General features: G+C 47.5%; 1 protein-coding gene across 2 annotated transcripts in view; it reads right to left on the reverse strand.

Moving 5' to 3' along the window:
- Positions 1-17,614, reverse strand: part of RALGAPA2 (Ral GTPase activating protein catalytic subunit alpha 2) — a 270,511-nt gene that overhangs the window by 234,954 nt on the left and 17,943 nt on the right. For both annotated transcript variants that reach the window (XM_065921331.1, XM_065921330.1), the window contains exons 2-3: positions 10,843-10,953; positions 8,351-8,403 (exon numbers count right to left, since the gene is read on the reverse strand). In XM_065921331.1, the coding sequence (XP_065777403.1) occupies positions 8,351-8,403; positions 10,843-10,953 (164 nt within the window). The remainder of the gene's footprint in view (positions 1-8,350; positions 8,404-10,842; positions 10,954-17,614) is intronic.

A 17,614-nucleotide genomic window follows, 5' to 3' on the forward strand; every position in this document is an offset into this window, starting at 1 on the left:
CTGGGGAGGACAAACACGGGGTTCATTTAATCTCCAGGGGTAACTCAGGTAAATTCAAAATGAATGGATCCAGGAATCAAATGTCCTGTAGATCTGTGATTGCTAACTATGTGATATATGAGTAAGTAGCATCTGAGGTCAAAATACATGTATGTGTGATATGAAACCTCTTCTGCGGATGCGTATTTTAATTGGGGAGTGGGAGGCTGGGGAAACACCTTGCTGTCAAACTCTATCCAAACATCCCATCTCTCTGCTAAAGGAAGGACAATGTACAGTGTGGCAGATAGCTAGAAACACATCTCCTTAACAACTGTGTCTTCTCGTTTTCTCGATTCCTGGTGCTCTGATGCCTGGGGCCCTGCTGGGCTGGCAGAGACCACCCTCCCCAGGGTTAGTGGATTCCTGGATACTACCTGCCAGCGCGCCTTTGATATGCAAACCAGCCAAGCCCAAATCCGCACACGGCCACCTCCGTTACTGGGTTCTCACTGCCTGGGACACAATCTCTTGCCCAAATCACCTGGGGACCAGGTCCTGGACAGCCAGGGGCCACCCCCATGGCCCACGGCCCGCTGAGAGGGTTCAAACTACCTGACCCTACACCTGCTCTGCCAGCTCCTGACCTTGCCTGGCCCGTTCCTTCCCACAGAAACCACCTCCACTCCTCTCTCTCCTGCTCTCGTCTCCTTGGAGCTTCTCTTCGGGGCCCACCTGACGTGCCACACCTCCTGCTTCTGGCACTGTAACAACCTCTGCCTTCATGCCAATCATCTTCAGGTCTGTCAGTCTTCCCACACCCGATTAAAACAAATCCCAAGAAGGGTTAAAAACCTCTCAACTGCTGAATCCAGAAGGATCTCAAAGTCAAGTCAGTTATTTGACCTTGGAACTCATTAACCAGGCGCCTGACATTCCCACATCAACCCTCCTTTGACCTATGTAGGCAGCCACCTCAAGGGCCACCGTCACTTCTGAGAAGGGCCGTCCAGAATTTTCTGACTCAGAAGGTGGTTACTGGCGCCCTGACGTACTATTCAGTTTACCACGAAATGTAACGCGTGCTCCAAAAGGGCAGGGGTTTCTGTCCATCTCTCTGCTGTACCTCCATCACCTAGAAGGGCGCCTGACACAGTAGGTACGCGATAAACACGTCTAATGAATGAGTGGCCTGCACAAGAATAGGCGTCTGCTGGTATCACGGCCCTTGGACCACAGCTCGATTGCTGAGACTCCTAAGCGGTGCACAGCGCGGTGCTGAGGTCAGGAACGGGCTCCAGAGACGAGAGGTTCAACCTCTATCTACCACTGGACAGATATGCAACCTTGGGCAAGTCACCTGACACAACGAAGCCCCCACCCTTCCAGCCATAAAAAACTGAAAAGACAGTATCTGTCTCCAATTTCCTGAAAGGATTAAACAGGATGGCCTGAGTGAAGCATTTACACTCTGGTCAAGACAGCAATGGAGACTCAAGGCATGGGGCCCCACACCATCAACTCCACATGCCCGTTTGAAACACACAGCAATGATAGATGATTTTTTTTTTTTTTTTTGCTGCACTGGGTCTTTGTTGCTGCACGTGGGCTACTCTCTGGTTGCAGGGCTTGGGCTTTGCATTGCTGTGACTTCTGCTGTTGCAGAGCAATGGCTCTAGGCATTCAGGTGTCAATATTCGTGGCCATGGGCTTAGTTACTCCACCACATGTGAGATCCCCTCGGACCAGGAATTGAACCTGTGTCCCCTGCCTTGGCAGGCAGATTCCTAAACACTGCACTACCAGGGAAGTCCCATGAAATATGTTTTTAGAAGAAGAGTAAAACTAAGCAGCCATAACCTCAATTAGTTGTGAAAAATGGCACTGTGAACCAGCAACAAGAGAAACTCCAAGTGGTACAGAGGTTTGAAACTACGGGCAAGGGTGGCTGAGGTCAGCTTCTGAGGGGCATCGTCCTCCACTGAACATAAAGGCAGATGGAACGATCAGCCTGCTGCCTGAAGGACACTCAGCCTGGACTGACACCATTGCTTCATCCAAGCAGGGTGATGTGGTTGGTAGCTCACGACATTGAAAAAAATGACTGCTTCCTTCCTCAAAGGTTCCCGTCTAGACAACCCTGACTTACAGAGCAAGCAGTAGCTCCCCTAACAGGCTCCTCTTTCTTGCCTTCTTAACTCCCTTATCTCCACGCTTTTTTCCAATTCATTTCTTATTTATTGGCCATCTTTACACAGTATCCCTTCTGTGATTTAACACATCTTAATAATTCCACTTCTTCCGAAGGAAGCCTTTCCCAACTATTTACACCTTGATAAGTATTTACCTTCAAATCCTCATAAACCACCTCTTTTTAAGAGGCACTAACTTGTAGATGGTGGCAACAAAGTTACACAGCCCTCAGAACAAACCACGCAAATTACAACCCACCTTCTGAGGCTGGAGATAGAGATAACATAAACAAAAACAGAAGCGGTACAGGTTCATTTTTCACTCATGTTTATGGTGCCAGATGAAGGTTTTATGAAGCTGTGAATGAGATATATTTGTTCTCTTACATGAGCAACGAACTGCCTGTAGATGGTAATGTATGGGGGGTAACACCCTCCTTAATCTAAACTTTCTGAACGCAAGGAGAAGGTGTTGAAACCAGTCCCCCACCCCGAAGGGGTGTAGCGTGTAGCCTCTGATGGGTTTTCCTGTTGTGGGACAGTGACAGCAAAAGTTAACTGTCATTTCCTTGCTTCAGGGACACAGGGAAACGAGCAAGGACTTAAAACACAGCCAGAGAGGAAGCAGGAGGGAAGCAAACGCCAAATCCAAGGAGGACCTACGGACATCCTCCTGTTCTCGATCTCGTGCCCACCCCAACATGGGTGTGAGAAACTGAGCCTGGGATGCCAATAAGGAACCAGGACTCTCAAGTGAAGCTGAAGGGACCCCAAAAAAGCACACTCTCAGACCCCAAGCAAAAGCAAAAACAAACCCTTCGAGGGAAAAAAAAAGATTCAAACAAATTAAATATGCATCCCATGAATTCTGATCTCAAAGTGGTATCACAAAACATACAAGAAGCTACTGTGAGAGACTGAAGAAATAACCAATAGCTTTTGACAACTGAAGACGGACTTCAGATAGTAGAATGATCACAGTGTCAAATCTTCCAGGTTAACTGGTTCAGAAAGTAAAAGATGTCTAATAATGAACAAGGATCAAGAGACAATCAAATGCAACCAGCCACATAGGAATGCCAAATCAAAAAAAGTTAAAACAAGAAAAGAAAAAAAAAAAGCAAAAACACACAGAGGGACTTCTCTGGTGGTCCACTGGTTAAGACTCCGAGCTTCCAATGCAGGGAGTGTGAGGTTGATCTCTGGGTAATATCCAGGATACTGTGCAGTGGGTTCAAAACTGGTTATAAACCTATGGAGACAACTGGCAACATCAACAATGTAACTGGCCCAGAAACTGCTAACCGATGAACAGGACAGTGCTGATTCAAGAAGTTTTGCAAAGGAGACAAGAGCCTTGAAGATGAAGAGCATAGTGGCTGGCCATTGGAAGTCGACAAGGACCAACTGAGAGCTATCATGGAAGCTGATCCTGTTACAACTATACGAGAAGTTGCCCAGGAACTCAACATCGACTGTTCTGTGATCACTTAGTATTTGAAGCAAACTGAAAAGATGAAAAAGCTCAAGAAACGGGTGCCTCATGAGCTGACCACAAATCAAAAAAACTGTCATTTTGAAGTGTCGTCATCTCTTACTCTGTGCAACAACAACGAACAATTTCTCAATCAGATTGTGACAGTGAATTTTATACAACTGATGACCCGCTCAGCGACTGGATGGAAAAGAAGCTCCAAAGCTCTCCCCAAAGCTAAAGTTGCACCAAAAAAAGGGTCACGGACACTATTTGGTGGTCTAATCCACTACAGCTTTCTGAATCCCAGCGAAACCATTACATCTGAGAAGTATGCTCAGCAAATCGATGAGATGCACTGAAAACTGCAAGGCCTGCAGTGCGCACTGGTCCACAGAAAGGGTCCAATTCTTCTCCACGACAACGCCCGACCTCACGTCACACAACCAATGCTGCAGAAGTTGAATGAATTGGGCTACAAAGTTTTGCCATATTCACCTGACCTCTCACCAACCAACCACCACTTCTTCAAGCAACTCAACAATTTTTTGCAGGGAAAACACTTCCACAACTAGCAGGATGCGAAAAATGCTTTCCAAGAGTTTCTTGAATCCTGAAGCACGGATTTTTATGCTACAGGAATAAACAAATTTACTGCTTGTTGGCAAAAATGTGTTGACTGTAATAGTTCCTATTTTGATTAACAGGGATGTGTTTGAGCCTAGTTATAATGATTTAAAAATCTGGGTTCAAAACCGCAATTACTTTTGCACCAATCTTAACACTACGACTACTTCTCCTAATAGTAAGTAACAGTCTGAAGATAATAAAGATTAATCCAAAGCAGATAAAACTGAAGGGATTATGAACCTTAAAGGAAGGACTGGGCCATAAGATTTAAAACTGGGGATAAGACCAAGCTTTTTGAATTCTTAGAAAAATAAACAGTCAAATCAGAATTTTTTTTAAAAAAATCAATAATCATAAAGTAATCTGCAAGGAGATCAAACCAGTCAGTCCTAAAGGAAATCAGTCCTGAACATTCATTGGAAGGACTAATGTTGAAGCTGAAACTCCAAAACTTTGGCCACCTGATGTGAAGAGCTGAATCATTTGAAAAGACCCTGATGCTGGGAAAGATCAAAGGCAGGAGGAGAAGGGGACAACAAAGGATGAGATGGTTGGATGGCATTACCAACTCTATGGATATGAGGTTGGGCAAGCTCCGGGAGTTGGTGATGGACAGGGAGGTCTGGCGTGCTGCAGTCCATGGGGACGCAAAGAGTCAGACACCACTGAACAACTGAACAGAACTGAACTGAATCCAAAAACTATTAAAGAAATGGGGCAAAGTCCTCTTACTAAAAAAAAACAAAATCGAAAACCAAAAAAGCTAGTTTCAGAGGGCTTTTACAGGAAAGAAAAAAAAATTTCTAGAAGCAGATCATTTCAATCTTATAGAAACTATTTTATATAATAGAAAAAGGACATTTGACAACATATCCTATAACCTTTGTAACAGGATCACTCAAAACAATCTGTCACTCACTCAGTCGTGTCCGACTCTTTGCAATCCCGTGGAGTGTAGCCCTCCAGGCTCCTCTGTCCATGAAATTCTCCAGGCAAGAATACTGGAGTGGGTTGCTGTGCCCTTCTCCAAGGTATCTTCCCAAAGCAGGAATTGAACCTGTGTCTCTTTTGTCCCCAGACTTGGCAGGCGGGTTCTTTACCACTAGTGCCATCTGGAAGCCCCAAAACCATGTGAGGAAAGAAAATCTAAACCAACCTCAGTTGTGAACATAGATCCAAAAATGCAAACAAAATATTGGCCTCCTCAAAATTCAGAACTGCAATTCACCACATTCATATTCATGAAGAATCATCCCAATCAATGCAGGAAAGAACTTTTGAAAACTTCAAAACTCATCCATGATTTTTAATAAATCTCTCCAAAATCACTGCAGAAGGTGATTGCAGCCATGAAACTAAAGACGCTTACTCCTTGGAAGGAAGTTATGACCAACCTAGACAACATATTAAAAGGCAGAGACATTACTTTGCCAACAAAGGTCCATCTAGTCAAGGCTATGGTTTTTCCAGTAGTCACGTATGGATGTGAGAGTTGGACTATAAAGAAAGCTGAGTGCCGAAGAACTGATGCTTTTAAACTGTGGTGTTGGAGAAGACTTTTGAGAGTCCTTTGGACTGCAAGGAGATCCAACCAGTCCATCCTAAAGGAGATCAGTCCTGAGTGTTCACTGGAAGGACTGATATTGAAGCTGAAACTCCAATACTTTGGCCACTTGATTGCAAAGAACTGACTCATTAGAAAAGACCCTGATGGTGGGAAAGATTGAAGGCGGGAGGAGAAGGTGACAACAGAGGATGAAATGGTTGGATGGCATCACTGACTCAATGGACATGAGTTTGGGTAAACTCCAGGAGTTGGTGATGGACAGGGAGGCCTGGAGTGCTGCACTCCATAGGGTCACAAAGAGTTGGACACGACTGAGCAACTGAACTGAACTGAACTGAACTATGAATAGAAACAAGCTATCTAATATGATAAAGAGTACCTACCAAATATTTACAGAAACACTATTCTTAGTGAGGAAACATTAACAAAACTCTCTTTAAATCAGAAAAAGGAGAACCAACTTTATTACTGCTAGTTACCAGCATGCTGGAGAGTGAGCCAGGGCAGAAAGACAAGAAAACCAGAGGAACCTTTATTCTATGACCATCTGCCTGCCTACCAAGAAAACCAACACCATCTATAGACAAAATGTTGGAATTAAATCACCTACATCCATCTGCACTTCCCGGGGCAGGGGCAGGGGCAGTGGTAAAGAATTCACCTGCCAATGCAGGAGATGCAGGAGAGACGACGGTTTGAGCTCTGGGTCGGGAAGGTCCCCTGGAATAGGAAATGGCAACCTGCTTCAGTGTTCTTGCCTGGAAAATTCCACGGACAGAGGAGCCTGGAGGGCTACGATCCATGGGGTCAGAAAGAGTTGGATGTGAGTGAGCAATAAAGCACAGCACAGAACAACATGCACAGCCACCTGACCTGGCATGGGAATGGAATGAACAAACTACACACGGATAAAGGGGAGAAATATCACTGGGTGTGCCAGACCAGCCCCTGCTGACCACACACCAGATGAGGCCATCTTTATGACCCTCGAAACCAAAGAAAGTCACATGGTACACTGTTCATGGGCTTCCCTGGTGGCTCAGCTGGTAAAGCGCCTGCTTGCAATGAGGGAGACCTGGGTTCATTCCCTGGGTCGGAAAGATCCCCTGGAGAAGGAAATAGCAACCCACTCCAGTATTCTTGCCTGGAAAATCCCATGGATGGAGAAGCCTGGTAGGCTACAGTCAATGGGGTTGCAAAAGGTCAAACACGATTCAGTGACTTCACTGTCTTTCTTTCACACTGTTCATGAACAAGTGCTTGTAGAAAACTATCTGTGAGGAGCAAGGGTATAGCGAAGTACAAGGTGTACCTACCTTTGGAGCAGAGAGCGGGGATGGGGTCAGGGAGGAGGTACACTGCAGTTTCTGGACCTTAAACTTAGTGGCAAGGTGGGGATGTGGGGGGGAGGTGGTGATGGTGGGTGTGGCAAGCCTGTGAGCTTTATCCTCACGCTTTACCTCTGTGTGGTGGGTTCTTTAGCAAATGCATTAACCTTCTACATAAATAATGTAAATTAACAGAAGAGTTCAACCAGCAGTGGTCAGTAGAAACCTGTTTAAATGACAGGCATAATTAAAGCTCCTGTTAAAAACAGCTCCTCTGCGCCAGCTTCTTTCACAGCAGGTTAACCACAGGAAACACAGAGAACCACCACAAAACATGCCCTGAATCAATGTCTGGGACCCTGAGGAAGGAGCATGGACCCCGGAGGAGACGGGTGACCAGTGACGGATTGCCAGCTGGGAACCCGAACCAGGCTGGAGGTTTCTGCATCTGTTTTATTCCACGAACCCGGACAGCCATCCCCCTCGGCCACCCCTTCAGCCAGCTCTGCAGCAAACACATATACAACCTTCCTCAACAGTCACAAAGCTGGTCTCCCACCAAGCTCAGCACACATCTTTTCAAAGCATGAATCATTTCTAGGTAACCAACAATTAACGTTCAGAACCTATAATCTGGTTCCAGTGTAGTTCTCAAGGCCTCAGTAATCTGATCACTTGTCTGATACATCTAGACAAGAAAGACCTTATTCTTAATAGATCAAAAGCCACAGCTATTGTTCCACCTTTGGAGACACATAGGTGGCAACCTCAAGAGCAGTCAGGGAAATATACGTGAAAAACAGTGAGTTTTTACATGTCAACTTACATATATTAAAAAGAAAAAAATTATCTCTGGGGTTGGTTGGGGAAATTTACATAAGACTTACATGGAAGTTTACATATACGACCTTTTTGAAGAGCAATTTGGCAATATCAACGTTTAAAATGTACACATATTCCCATCTAATAACTTCCCATCTAGATCCCCACACAGGAAAAACTCTCCCACAAGGGGGAAAAAAAAAAAATCACAAGAACATTTTTAGCACCTTGTTTGTAAAAGAGGAAGGCGGGATACACATGCCCATCATTTTTACTTGTCTTCAAGTAACATTAAAGATCTAAAATACCATGCTTTTGACGAGAATCTTAAAAGCTAAATGAATGAATAAAAACTTACTTCAAAAAGAAAGAGGATGGAGTCCAGCTCCTCCCTTTGTGACTTATTATTCCCTGGAATATATAAAAAAAGAATTCATTACTATGACAACGTGCCGATTTGAAGATATTAAAAATTAGGTTAAAATTATGTTGCTGACCCTGAATCTGAACCCCCACAGCTCTCTGAAGTGGCTGTCACTCATTCACTCAATAAACTCCGAGGATGGTCTCTGCGTCAGGGACTCTTCTGGAACCTCAGGGCACATGAGTTCACAGGCGTGAACCCCTGCCCTGGGGAGGTTTACATTCCGGCAGGAGGAGGCTCTCCAGAAATGAGTGAGGAAACCGAGAAGCAGATGGGAATGCCCAAAAGGGCAGTTTTGGGGTTGACTAGGGAAGTCGGGGACACCCTGCTGATAAGGGACACCTGAGCAAAGACCTCAAAGAGGTGAGGGAGCAGCCGCAGGGAGACCCGGGGTATGGAAATGGGGGGTGGCTGTGTTCCAGGCGGAGGGACTGCAGGGTCCCCGTGGGGGAGCGGGTCTGCAGGGGGAGGATACAGCGAGGAGGCCCCTGTGTCTGGAGTGAGGGGGAGAGTCATGGGGGTGAGGCGGGCGGGCAGGCAGGCAAGGGCGTGAGGGGACCAGGAGGCCACTGGAGGGTCTGCAGTCTGGAGCTGACTGACAGACGCTGTAAAGCAACCCTCCAGCTGGTCTTTCCCAGAGATTTTGGCAGGGGTGGGGTGGACGGTGTGGCAGGGAGGCCAGTTCTGAGGTGGCTGCGGTAACCCAGGTAAGGACAACAGGAGGAGGCCAGGAGGAGAGGTCAGGAGGAGAGGCCAGGGCTAGAGGCCTGTGATTCTGGATACATTTTGAAAGCAGAACCAACAGCGCAGGTTTTGGCTAAATAACTGGAGGGCTGAAGGGATCACAAGATGATTTTGTTATTCCTAGCAACCATTTTCCTTTCTTCTTTTGTTTTGGCAACTTCCTCTCCTGGGCTCCAGTCAACACACAGACTGTACTAAAAGCAAGAAACTGTAAAGCCTCTCCCTCTTTTTATCAGTCCTCTGCAGGAGATACAAGGCAATAGAGCGGCAGAGTCTTCTCCCCATCAAGAAGGGTCTACTTCTCTCCAGCCCCAGAATCTGCTCCAACCACGGTGATGAGAGCAAATGTGAGGTGAGCTCAGAAAGCCTCACTCGCCAGCAGGTCACGGAGCCCTGAGGCCAAGTGTGCAGGAGCCAAGGAAGCCTGCCAGCTTGGCAAGAGGGCCCACACGAAGGAGCACTAAGGCGCCCTGGGCAGCAGCTTAACCATCAGGACATGTGTGAATGTGTGAATGAGGCCACTCGCCACTAGCCAGTCAGAGGCAGGAGCCAGCCCAAACCACAGGAACTGCCCAACAGATTCAGAAAAATCACAAACTAGATGCCTAGTGGATGTTTGAAGGCACTCAGTGTTGGGATGGTTTGTTGTGCAATTTGTTACGTGGCACAAGCTGACTGATGGTCTTGAGCTACCAAATTGTCCTAAAGGACAGGGGGAGGAAAGGGAGAAAAGGGATGGAGGAAGGGCCTTTTAAAAAATGAGGTTTGTAGATGGTAATGTTGTTTTCTTAGATACCAGGTGTTATTTTTTTCTTTGCTATTTTGATTGAATATACGATCACACTACTATGAAGTGGAACAGAGCTAGGAGGCAAGATAGAAATCACATCATTCCATATTTGAGACAGCTACCAATCTGGCAGAAAACATTTAAGTTCAAGGTGTGTACCAATTTATAAATCACGAGGGGGGAAAGCTAAGAAATTCATTTAAAAAGAACAGGTGCTGGCATCCTGGGCCCAGGCCCACGTGTGCCCTGACGTAACAGAGGCTGGAGCAGTATCCCCTGAAGGACCTGTGGCAGCTGTGTGGCCTCCAAGCTCCTCTCTAAGGCCTCTTCTTTCCATGTGACCCTGTCCCAGCCTACCGCACCCTCCCCCAAAACCTCTGGAATGGAACTCACACTTTCTGTGGTTTTCCTTTTATTTTTATATATATACATTTGTGTGTGTGTGTGTGTGTGTGTGTGTGTGTGTGTGCGCGCACACAGAGTCTTAGTTGCAGCACGCAGGCTCTTTAGTTGCAATATGCAAACTCTTAACTTCAGCATGTGCGTTCTAGTTCCCTGAGCAGGGATCAAACCCAGGCCCCCAGCATTGGGAGTGCAGAGTCTTAGCCATTGGGGCAACCAGGGAAGTTCCCTTCTGTGGATTTCTTGTCTTTCCATTTTCCCCTTGGCTGTTGTTGTTCAGTTAACACCTGTATGAGAGAAAGTTCAAGGGAAAGATGCAACCACTGTGAGTTCATAGCTCTGCTGAGTGTTTGGAAAGAGAGGAAGCTTAAAGACATGTAACTTGTAGCACGTGACACACACAACCTTCAAGAACTTCCTGTATTTTTATTAAAAAAAAAAAAAAAAAAACTTTGTATATCAAAAAAAAAATTTTTATAGAAATTCTTACCTTTTAATTTCAAGCTATTTTCCAGTGTTATAAAATTTTCATAGAAGATGAAATATATCTGAGAATAGTTGGTCTCAAAAAACTGCTTAAGATCGCTGGCATCCACATTGTCTGAAAAGAAAAAGTTCCCATTTACAAGCACAACCTTACATGATCATCAGCATTCACGAACAATCTTTTCAGAAACAAAGGAATGCAAAAATCAGTCATGTCCCCTTATAAGACAAAACAACACAGTAAAGTGCATTTCCGTCCACTTCTTTCTCCGCAGGGCACGTCCCCTCCCCCACTCCCGGACCTCAAGGTCACAACCTCTATAGAGCAGCTGGAAGGCCAGGGGTTTAGTGAGGGTCCTGGGAGGGACGAGATGATTTCTGGCTGGGGGTGGGGAGTAGAAGTTGGGGCGGTTTAGACCCAGATCATAAAGGATGGAGGCTTCCAGGTGGCGCTAGAGGTAAAGAACCCACCCGCCAATGCAGGAGACATTAAGAGACTCGGGTCAATCCTTGGGGTCAGGAAGATCCCCTAGAGTAGGAAGTGGCAACCCACTAGAGCATTCTTGCCTGGAGAATCCCATGGACAGAGGAGCCTGGCAGGCTACAGTCCATGGGGTCGCAGAGTCAGACTCCACTGAGTGACTTTGCACGCATAAAGAAGGATGAGCCTAACTCTGCCAGGAGCGCCCCACGGCCCAGTCTCTCCTCCCTCCCGCCAGTTACCACATCAAGCGCTCCCGACCTGCTGCCCACATCCACCTGGGCCACTGGTCGCCGCATCCCTCCAGCTTCTGCTTGACCCGTCCGGCCCCTGCATGGACACAGTGGGTCCTGTGTTCCTAGCATCATTCCAGCCATGTGTCTCCCATGTGTTTAGTGTTGATAAACCAGGGCTGCAGGGAGATCGACTGGACGTTCAGGGAATTCATTCAGCCCAAGAACATGTCCCCCCCACCCCACCCTGGCCCCTGCAGGGGCCAAGCCAACAATATAGCCAGCGTCCCTTTCAGCTCAGGTCAGAAAAGTCACCCACTGTCAACACACCTCTGCACAGGTTCCTCAGCAAACAAGGTTGTTTGTGCCTTTCCAGCAACGTCCTGACTTAGGAGTTAGCTCTTTGGGCATTCTTAAAATTTGACAAGATTATTCAAAGGGGGGGAAAAAAAACATGCTGCTATTCAATCTATATCAGAGTCGTATCAGCTTTGGGGTCCTAAGTCTGTGAATATGTGAGAACACACCCACTGCCACGTCTACATTCTATACAGTTAACATTCACACTGATGAGTCTAAAGAGTGGTTTTCCTCTGATAACTACATAGCGCCGTTCATGGTAAAAATCTGCACTGGTTCTTTGAAAACAATGTACCTAAGATGTTGGAAAGATCATTGGAACGGCCGAGTTCACATTCCCGTTTCTCCACCGAAAATCACACGCAGCACAGAGCAGTACAAGTTCCTGGTAACTAACAAGTTTACCTGCATGCGAGCAGGTAACACCACCAGGATCCTTAATCCACACGAGCATTACCGTTCTCATGAGTGACACAGCCTTGCTGTGGAGTTCTCAGTGCCTTCCTCGAGTGTGCCAGTTCCAAGGGCTTTGTTAAATGTTTACTCCAACACCAACTGCCCAGAGGGCCTCTGAAACCTCCCCAGCCCCCAAGCCAGGGCAGGGCTTCCGCTCTGCAGCCCACCAACCTCTTCCTCCCAGTCACAGACTATGTCCCACTGCGTTCAATTTCCTGGTGCAACCCTGGGCTCAACTCTGATGGAATGATCTGTCTCCTCCGTAAGAGACACTGCCCACCTCACAGACCCCCAGGTTGTCTCAGCACCATTACATGCCCTGCAGGGAGCATAAGCATTTAGCTCAATATTTTCCTGAATGAGACAAACAGCCTCTAATACACAGTCACGGGGCAGTGACCACAACATGTAAGCCATCAGATCTCATGCTGACACGAAAGAGGCGACCTGACCCTTGGGTTACCAGGAGGGAAATGTCACCCCTCTGCGGAGGGGGTCCCTCCGCTCTGCAGGCTTAGCTCTCACTGTCCGCTGTCGGCTCCAGGATTGCTGCTGAACCCCAATCCCCATCCCGGGTCCTCCCAGCTGCTTCCCAGCCCACCTCCAGGGTGTTGGGTCCTCCACTGCCCCGCCGGGTACTGTGCCCCCATCCCCACCCAGGGGTCCCTGCCTCCCCGCCTCCCTGCTTCCGTCTGTAGTCACCTCTCCAAACGGCAGTCAACAGGATAACAGAATAAACCAAATCAGCAGCACTGAAAATACAACCCAAACTCTTCACCACTACTCCACAGCCTTTCTGCTCAAGGGCAAGTCCACCCGACGCCACATTCTCCACGCTGCCCTGCACTCTGGCCACCGTGGCTTCTTTCCATCTCCCGAGCTTCCCACACGTGTTCCCCACCCTCGATCCCCGATCTTCGTCCAGCTCATTCCTTCCCATCCTTCAGAGCTAAGGCCGCGCTCAACCTCTGCAGGGAAATCTCAGGGGTCCCTGTGGGCCACGGATCACCCGCCTCCTCCGGCACGGAGTCTGGTGGGTGGCCAGCTGGGAGTGGACTGAAGCTGCAAGACACACGGAGAAGTTGTGGGCCACCAAGAGTCCATCTTCCCTGGGATCCCCTGGTCCCTCAGAAACACGCCAGGGTCAGCGACATGAGCACAGCGGCTCCTTGTCAAAGCTGAGGGCCTCACGCAGACAGGAAGGCCCTCCAGGAGCCAGAGCCCAGCCACCTCCTCCCCACCACTCCCTACTTGTTCTGTTGATGAGGGGCAGACGGACAGAGCTTGACGTCCTCACGACAGGACACTGTGATGCTCTCAAGGTCACTCCACACACAGCAAAGCCAACATCAGTAACTGAGCGCTTTGTTTATCCCGCTGAGGACTCCTCGGAGGTCTGGGAGTCCCCCTCACATGATCCCTCCCCATGGCACACATCATCAGTCAAGACTGACTCATTCCTTTCTTCCCTTATTGCACTCCACTAGAATGGAAGCCTCAGCAGGCAGGAATGCCATCCGCCTGGGATTTGGTCACCGCTGTATTCCCAGACCCAGGAACAGAGCTGGGTACCCGACAGGTACTCAACACATATTTGTCAAATGAACAAAAAAATTAACATCACATTTTTTTTTTTTAATCTCTAGTCTTCAAAATCTAGAACGATTCCTTTATCTGTCTTATTTTTTTTTATAAAACACAAGACTCATGAGATGACTCTTTGGAAAGCACAGATCTTGGAGAAGGTGGCCTCAGGCACGGGAAGTTAGTGCCTGGTAGCAGGGCACACAGACAGGATCACAGAGCTGCCTTTTATTTTTTTTTTTTTAATAATTTTTAAAATTTATTTGGCTGCACCAGGTCTTAGTTGGGGCACACAGGACCCTCAGTTGTGGCACGTGGGATCTAGTTCCCTGACCAGAGACTGAATCTGGGTCCCCTGCACTGGGAGGGCAGACTCTTAGCCACTGGACCACCAGGACAGTCTGCTCTTTAACTTCAAGATGCATAGATATTATGGTAAGAGGACTGTTCAGGAAAAAAAAAATGACCACAAACTTCCTTTAGAAAGATGCTCTTCACCTGCTCAGTCAAACATGACCGGGCCCCTCCCCCTGCAAACTAGGCCTGTGCCAAGCACTAGGAAATTTGAGCAGAATAAGGTGCAGGGGCCCCAGAGACAGGGATACAATCAAGTAATGGAAATGACACCGGGACCAAAGTCCAGGCCGGGTCTCAAAGCAGGGAGTGAAAGCCAATTGGGAAGGTTGGAACTACTAGTAACACTGTATGTTTAGTCCTTAAGAGACACTTTCATGGATTTACTATATTTGACCCTAACGACAACCCTGTGCTTGCTCCTTGGAAGAAAAGCAACGACAAACCTAGACAGTGTAGTAAAAATCAGAGACATCACTTTGCCAACAAAAGTCCATATAATCAAAGCTATGGCTTTTCCAGTACTCCTATATGGATATAAGAGTTGGATCATAAAGAAGGCTGAGCACCGAAGAATTGATCCTTTTGAACTGCAGGTGCTGGAGAAGACTCTTGAGAGTCCCTTGGACAGCAAGGAGATCAAACCAGTCAATCCTAAAGGAAATCAACCTTGAATATTCATTGGAAGGACTGATGCTGAAACTGAAGCTTCAATATTCAGGCCACCTGATGCAAAGAGTCGACTCACTGGAAAAGAACCTGATGCTGGGAAAGATTGAGGACAGGAGGAAAAAGGGAGACAGAGGATGAGATGGTAGGATGGCATCATCGACTCAAGGGACATGAGTTTGAGCAAACCCTCAGAGACAGTAAGGATAGGGAAGCCTGGCATGCTGCAGTCCATGGGGTCACAAAGGGTCGGACACAACTTAGCTACTAAACAACAACAACCTCATGAGGGAGATGAGGCAGGTGTGGTCAAGTCAAAAAAAACCTTCAGATATAGGATCATCCGTAACATGGCCAAGGTACCAGGCCAGTCAGAAATGTGGGGAGACTCCTGTCTGGGGTTCCAGCCCGAACATGAGCTGCACAAAGGCTCAGAGACACGTGGGAATAAGTCAAACCCAGAAACTGGATCAGGAACATAGAGAAATGTTATCTCCTTGGGGAAGGGGAGCAGATGGAGAGAAGACCCTAAGACATGGGGGGAGAGCGTGGCCCTGAGAATGGGCACCACTTGGCTCCCCGAGAGGGACCTTAGCAACCTCCCCACCACCTTGTGGGGCCGGTAAGGAAGCGGGAAAGAGCGGAAGTCCCGGTCTGGGTATGTCCAACATGGACGCTAGCATGTGGCCTTGCTGGCCTCACAAAGCCCAGGCAATGCATTCACACTGACCACAGAGGAGCAACCAGCAGACAGCTTCACAGAGCTGGGGGTCATTCGGGGATTTGTAAAGCAACCTCTATTAATTTCTCATTCTCCTTGACCACCACCCAACAGGTAATGAACTATTATATTCCCATTATATCTGAAAAATAATCTATATTCCACACCAAAAGCTACCCTCCCCTGTTCAGCTAGGCCTCCCGCTGACAATTATTTCCCCACATTTAGTTGGAAGACAGTAGCAAAGCTGGAGCACAAAAACCTTTGGAGCAGGCCGCCTGGTTTTAAGTACAAAAGCCACAGGACCTGGGCAAGTTATTTAAACATGCTGTGCCTCAAATTCCTCACCTAAGAATTGGGGGCCAACGATAGCTCCTGTGATAAAATGAACGCAGGTGAAGTGCCTCTAAAGGCAGAGTCAGCATTATTCAAATAAATGTTAGTTGTCTTACAATTACCTAGCTCCAGGCAAAGGACACCGAACCAGCCAGGAACAACCCAACTTCACTTGTTAAGTCATAAAACTCAATGACTCGTGAAACTCAACCACTTAATGAGAACTTCGATAAGGGACAGCACTTCATCCCAGTTCAGCAGCAGATGCTCCAAAGCTAGGGGGACTGTCCCTCCACTTCCTGCTATATACAGTCCTTTTCAGTAGCAATCCTACTCCTTTTAGGATCTGAGGATCATAACCCAGATCACTAAAACCAGCTTCAGCACACCCGGAAGCACCAAAGGAAGAGGGAACACTCTTCTCAGACTCAGGGGCCCTGGTGGACACTGTCAAAGAGGAAGCAGCGGCTCAGAACAGCTCCTCCCAAGTAGGGAGTGACCCCCAATCCTCCAGCCCTCCCTCCCCCACCCGCCCCAGGGCTCAGAGCCACCCCAGCGCTGCCCATGTGACTGCCTGTGGATGCAGATGGTGTCATTCACTCACATTCCCTAGATGCTGGCACCCAAATACAATGCTCAACATCACGCACTGGTGAGAGGGAAGGGGGCTGAGTGAAAAACTTCATAAAACATAATTCAGGAACAATGAGAACAGGGAAAATTAAGTCAGACATGAGACAGAAAACACCGACAGGGATGAACATCATGTCCTTACATAAGGGCTAATGAGAGCCTGGTGGTTTCAACCTTTTCACAGCTGCCTAGGTCTCCACCCTCTCTCCCTCTTTTACAAAGTGTCACACTTAGTAAAAAGTGCCACAAATTATTCCTGCCCTCCATCCACACCTTTAGAAAACGCTCATCCATGCTGATCCGGGCTGAGCTCCCGACCTGCTGTGGACCCCCAGTCATCAGGAGCCTGATTCAGCCGTGGCTGCAGAGCCTCAGGTAGTGTCTGGTCCAGGGAGGTTGGGGTAAACATATACACACTACTAGAGATAAAATGGATAACTAAGAAGGACCTACTGTATAGCAAGGGAACTCTCCTCAGCACTCTGTTCACAACCTACATGGGAAAAGAATCTAAAAAGAGTGGACATCTATGTATAACTGATTCACTTTGCTGTACACCCAAAACTAACACAACATCATAAATCAACTATACTCCAATTAAGATTTAAATAAGATAGAAATGAGAAAACTCACAGAGCAGAGCTGCCTGCAGCCAGGGCAGAACCATGCAACAATGCAGACAGGTGAGGGAATGAAACAGACACTTGCCGTAAGGTCTCTGTAAGCCTGAGATTGGGGATGGGGTGCCTTGCCTGTTATAGAAATGTTGAGGGGGAAAGAAAACGAAACTCACCAAGAAGTGCCATAGGCTGTGGCGAGCCCATGAAGAGCTGCCACCAAGGACAACACATTGTCTCCTTGTCCAAGAAGGAAAAGCAGAAAAAATAGGTCCAGGTAACAGGGGATCCCGTGTGTGTGTGTGTGTGTGTGTGTGTGTGTGCGCGTGTGT

This window comes from Muntiacus reevesi, chromosome 2, assembly GCF_963930625.1.
Source record: "Muntiacus reevesi chromosome 2, mMunRee1.1, whole genome shotgun sequence".
NCBI lineage: Eukaryota > Metazoa > Chordata > Mammalia > Artiodactyla > Cervidae > Muntiacus > Muntiacus reevesi.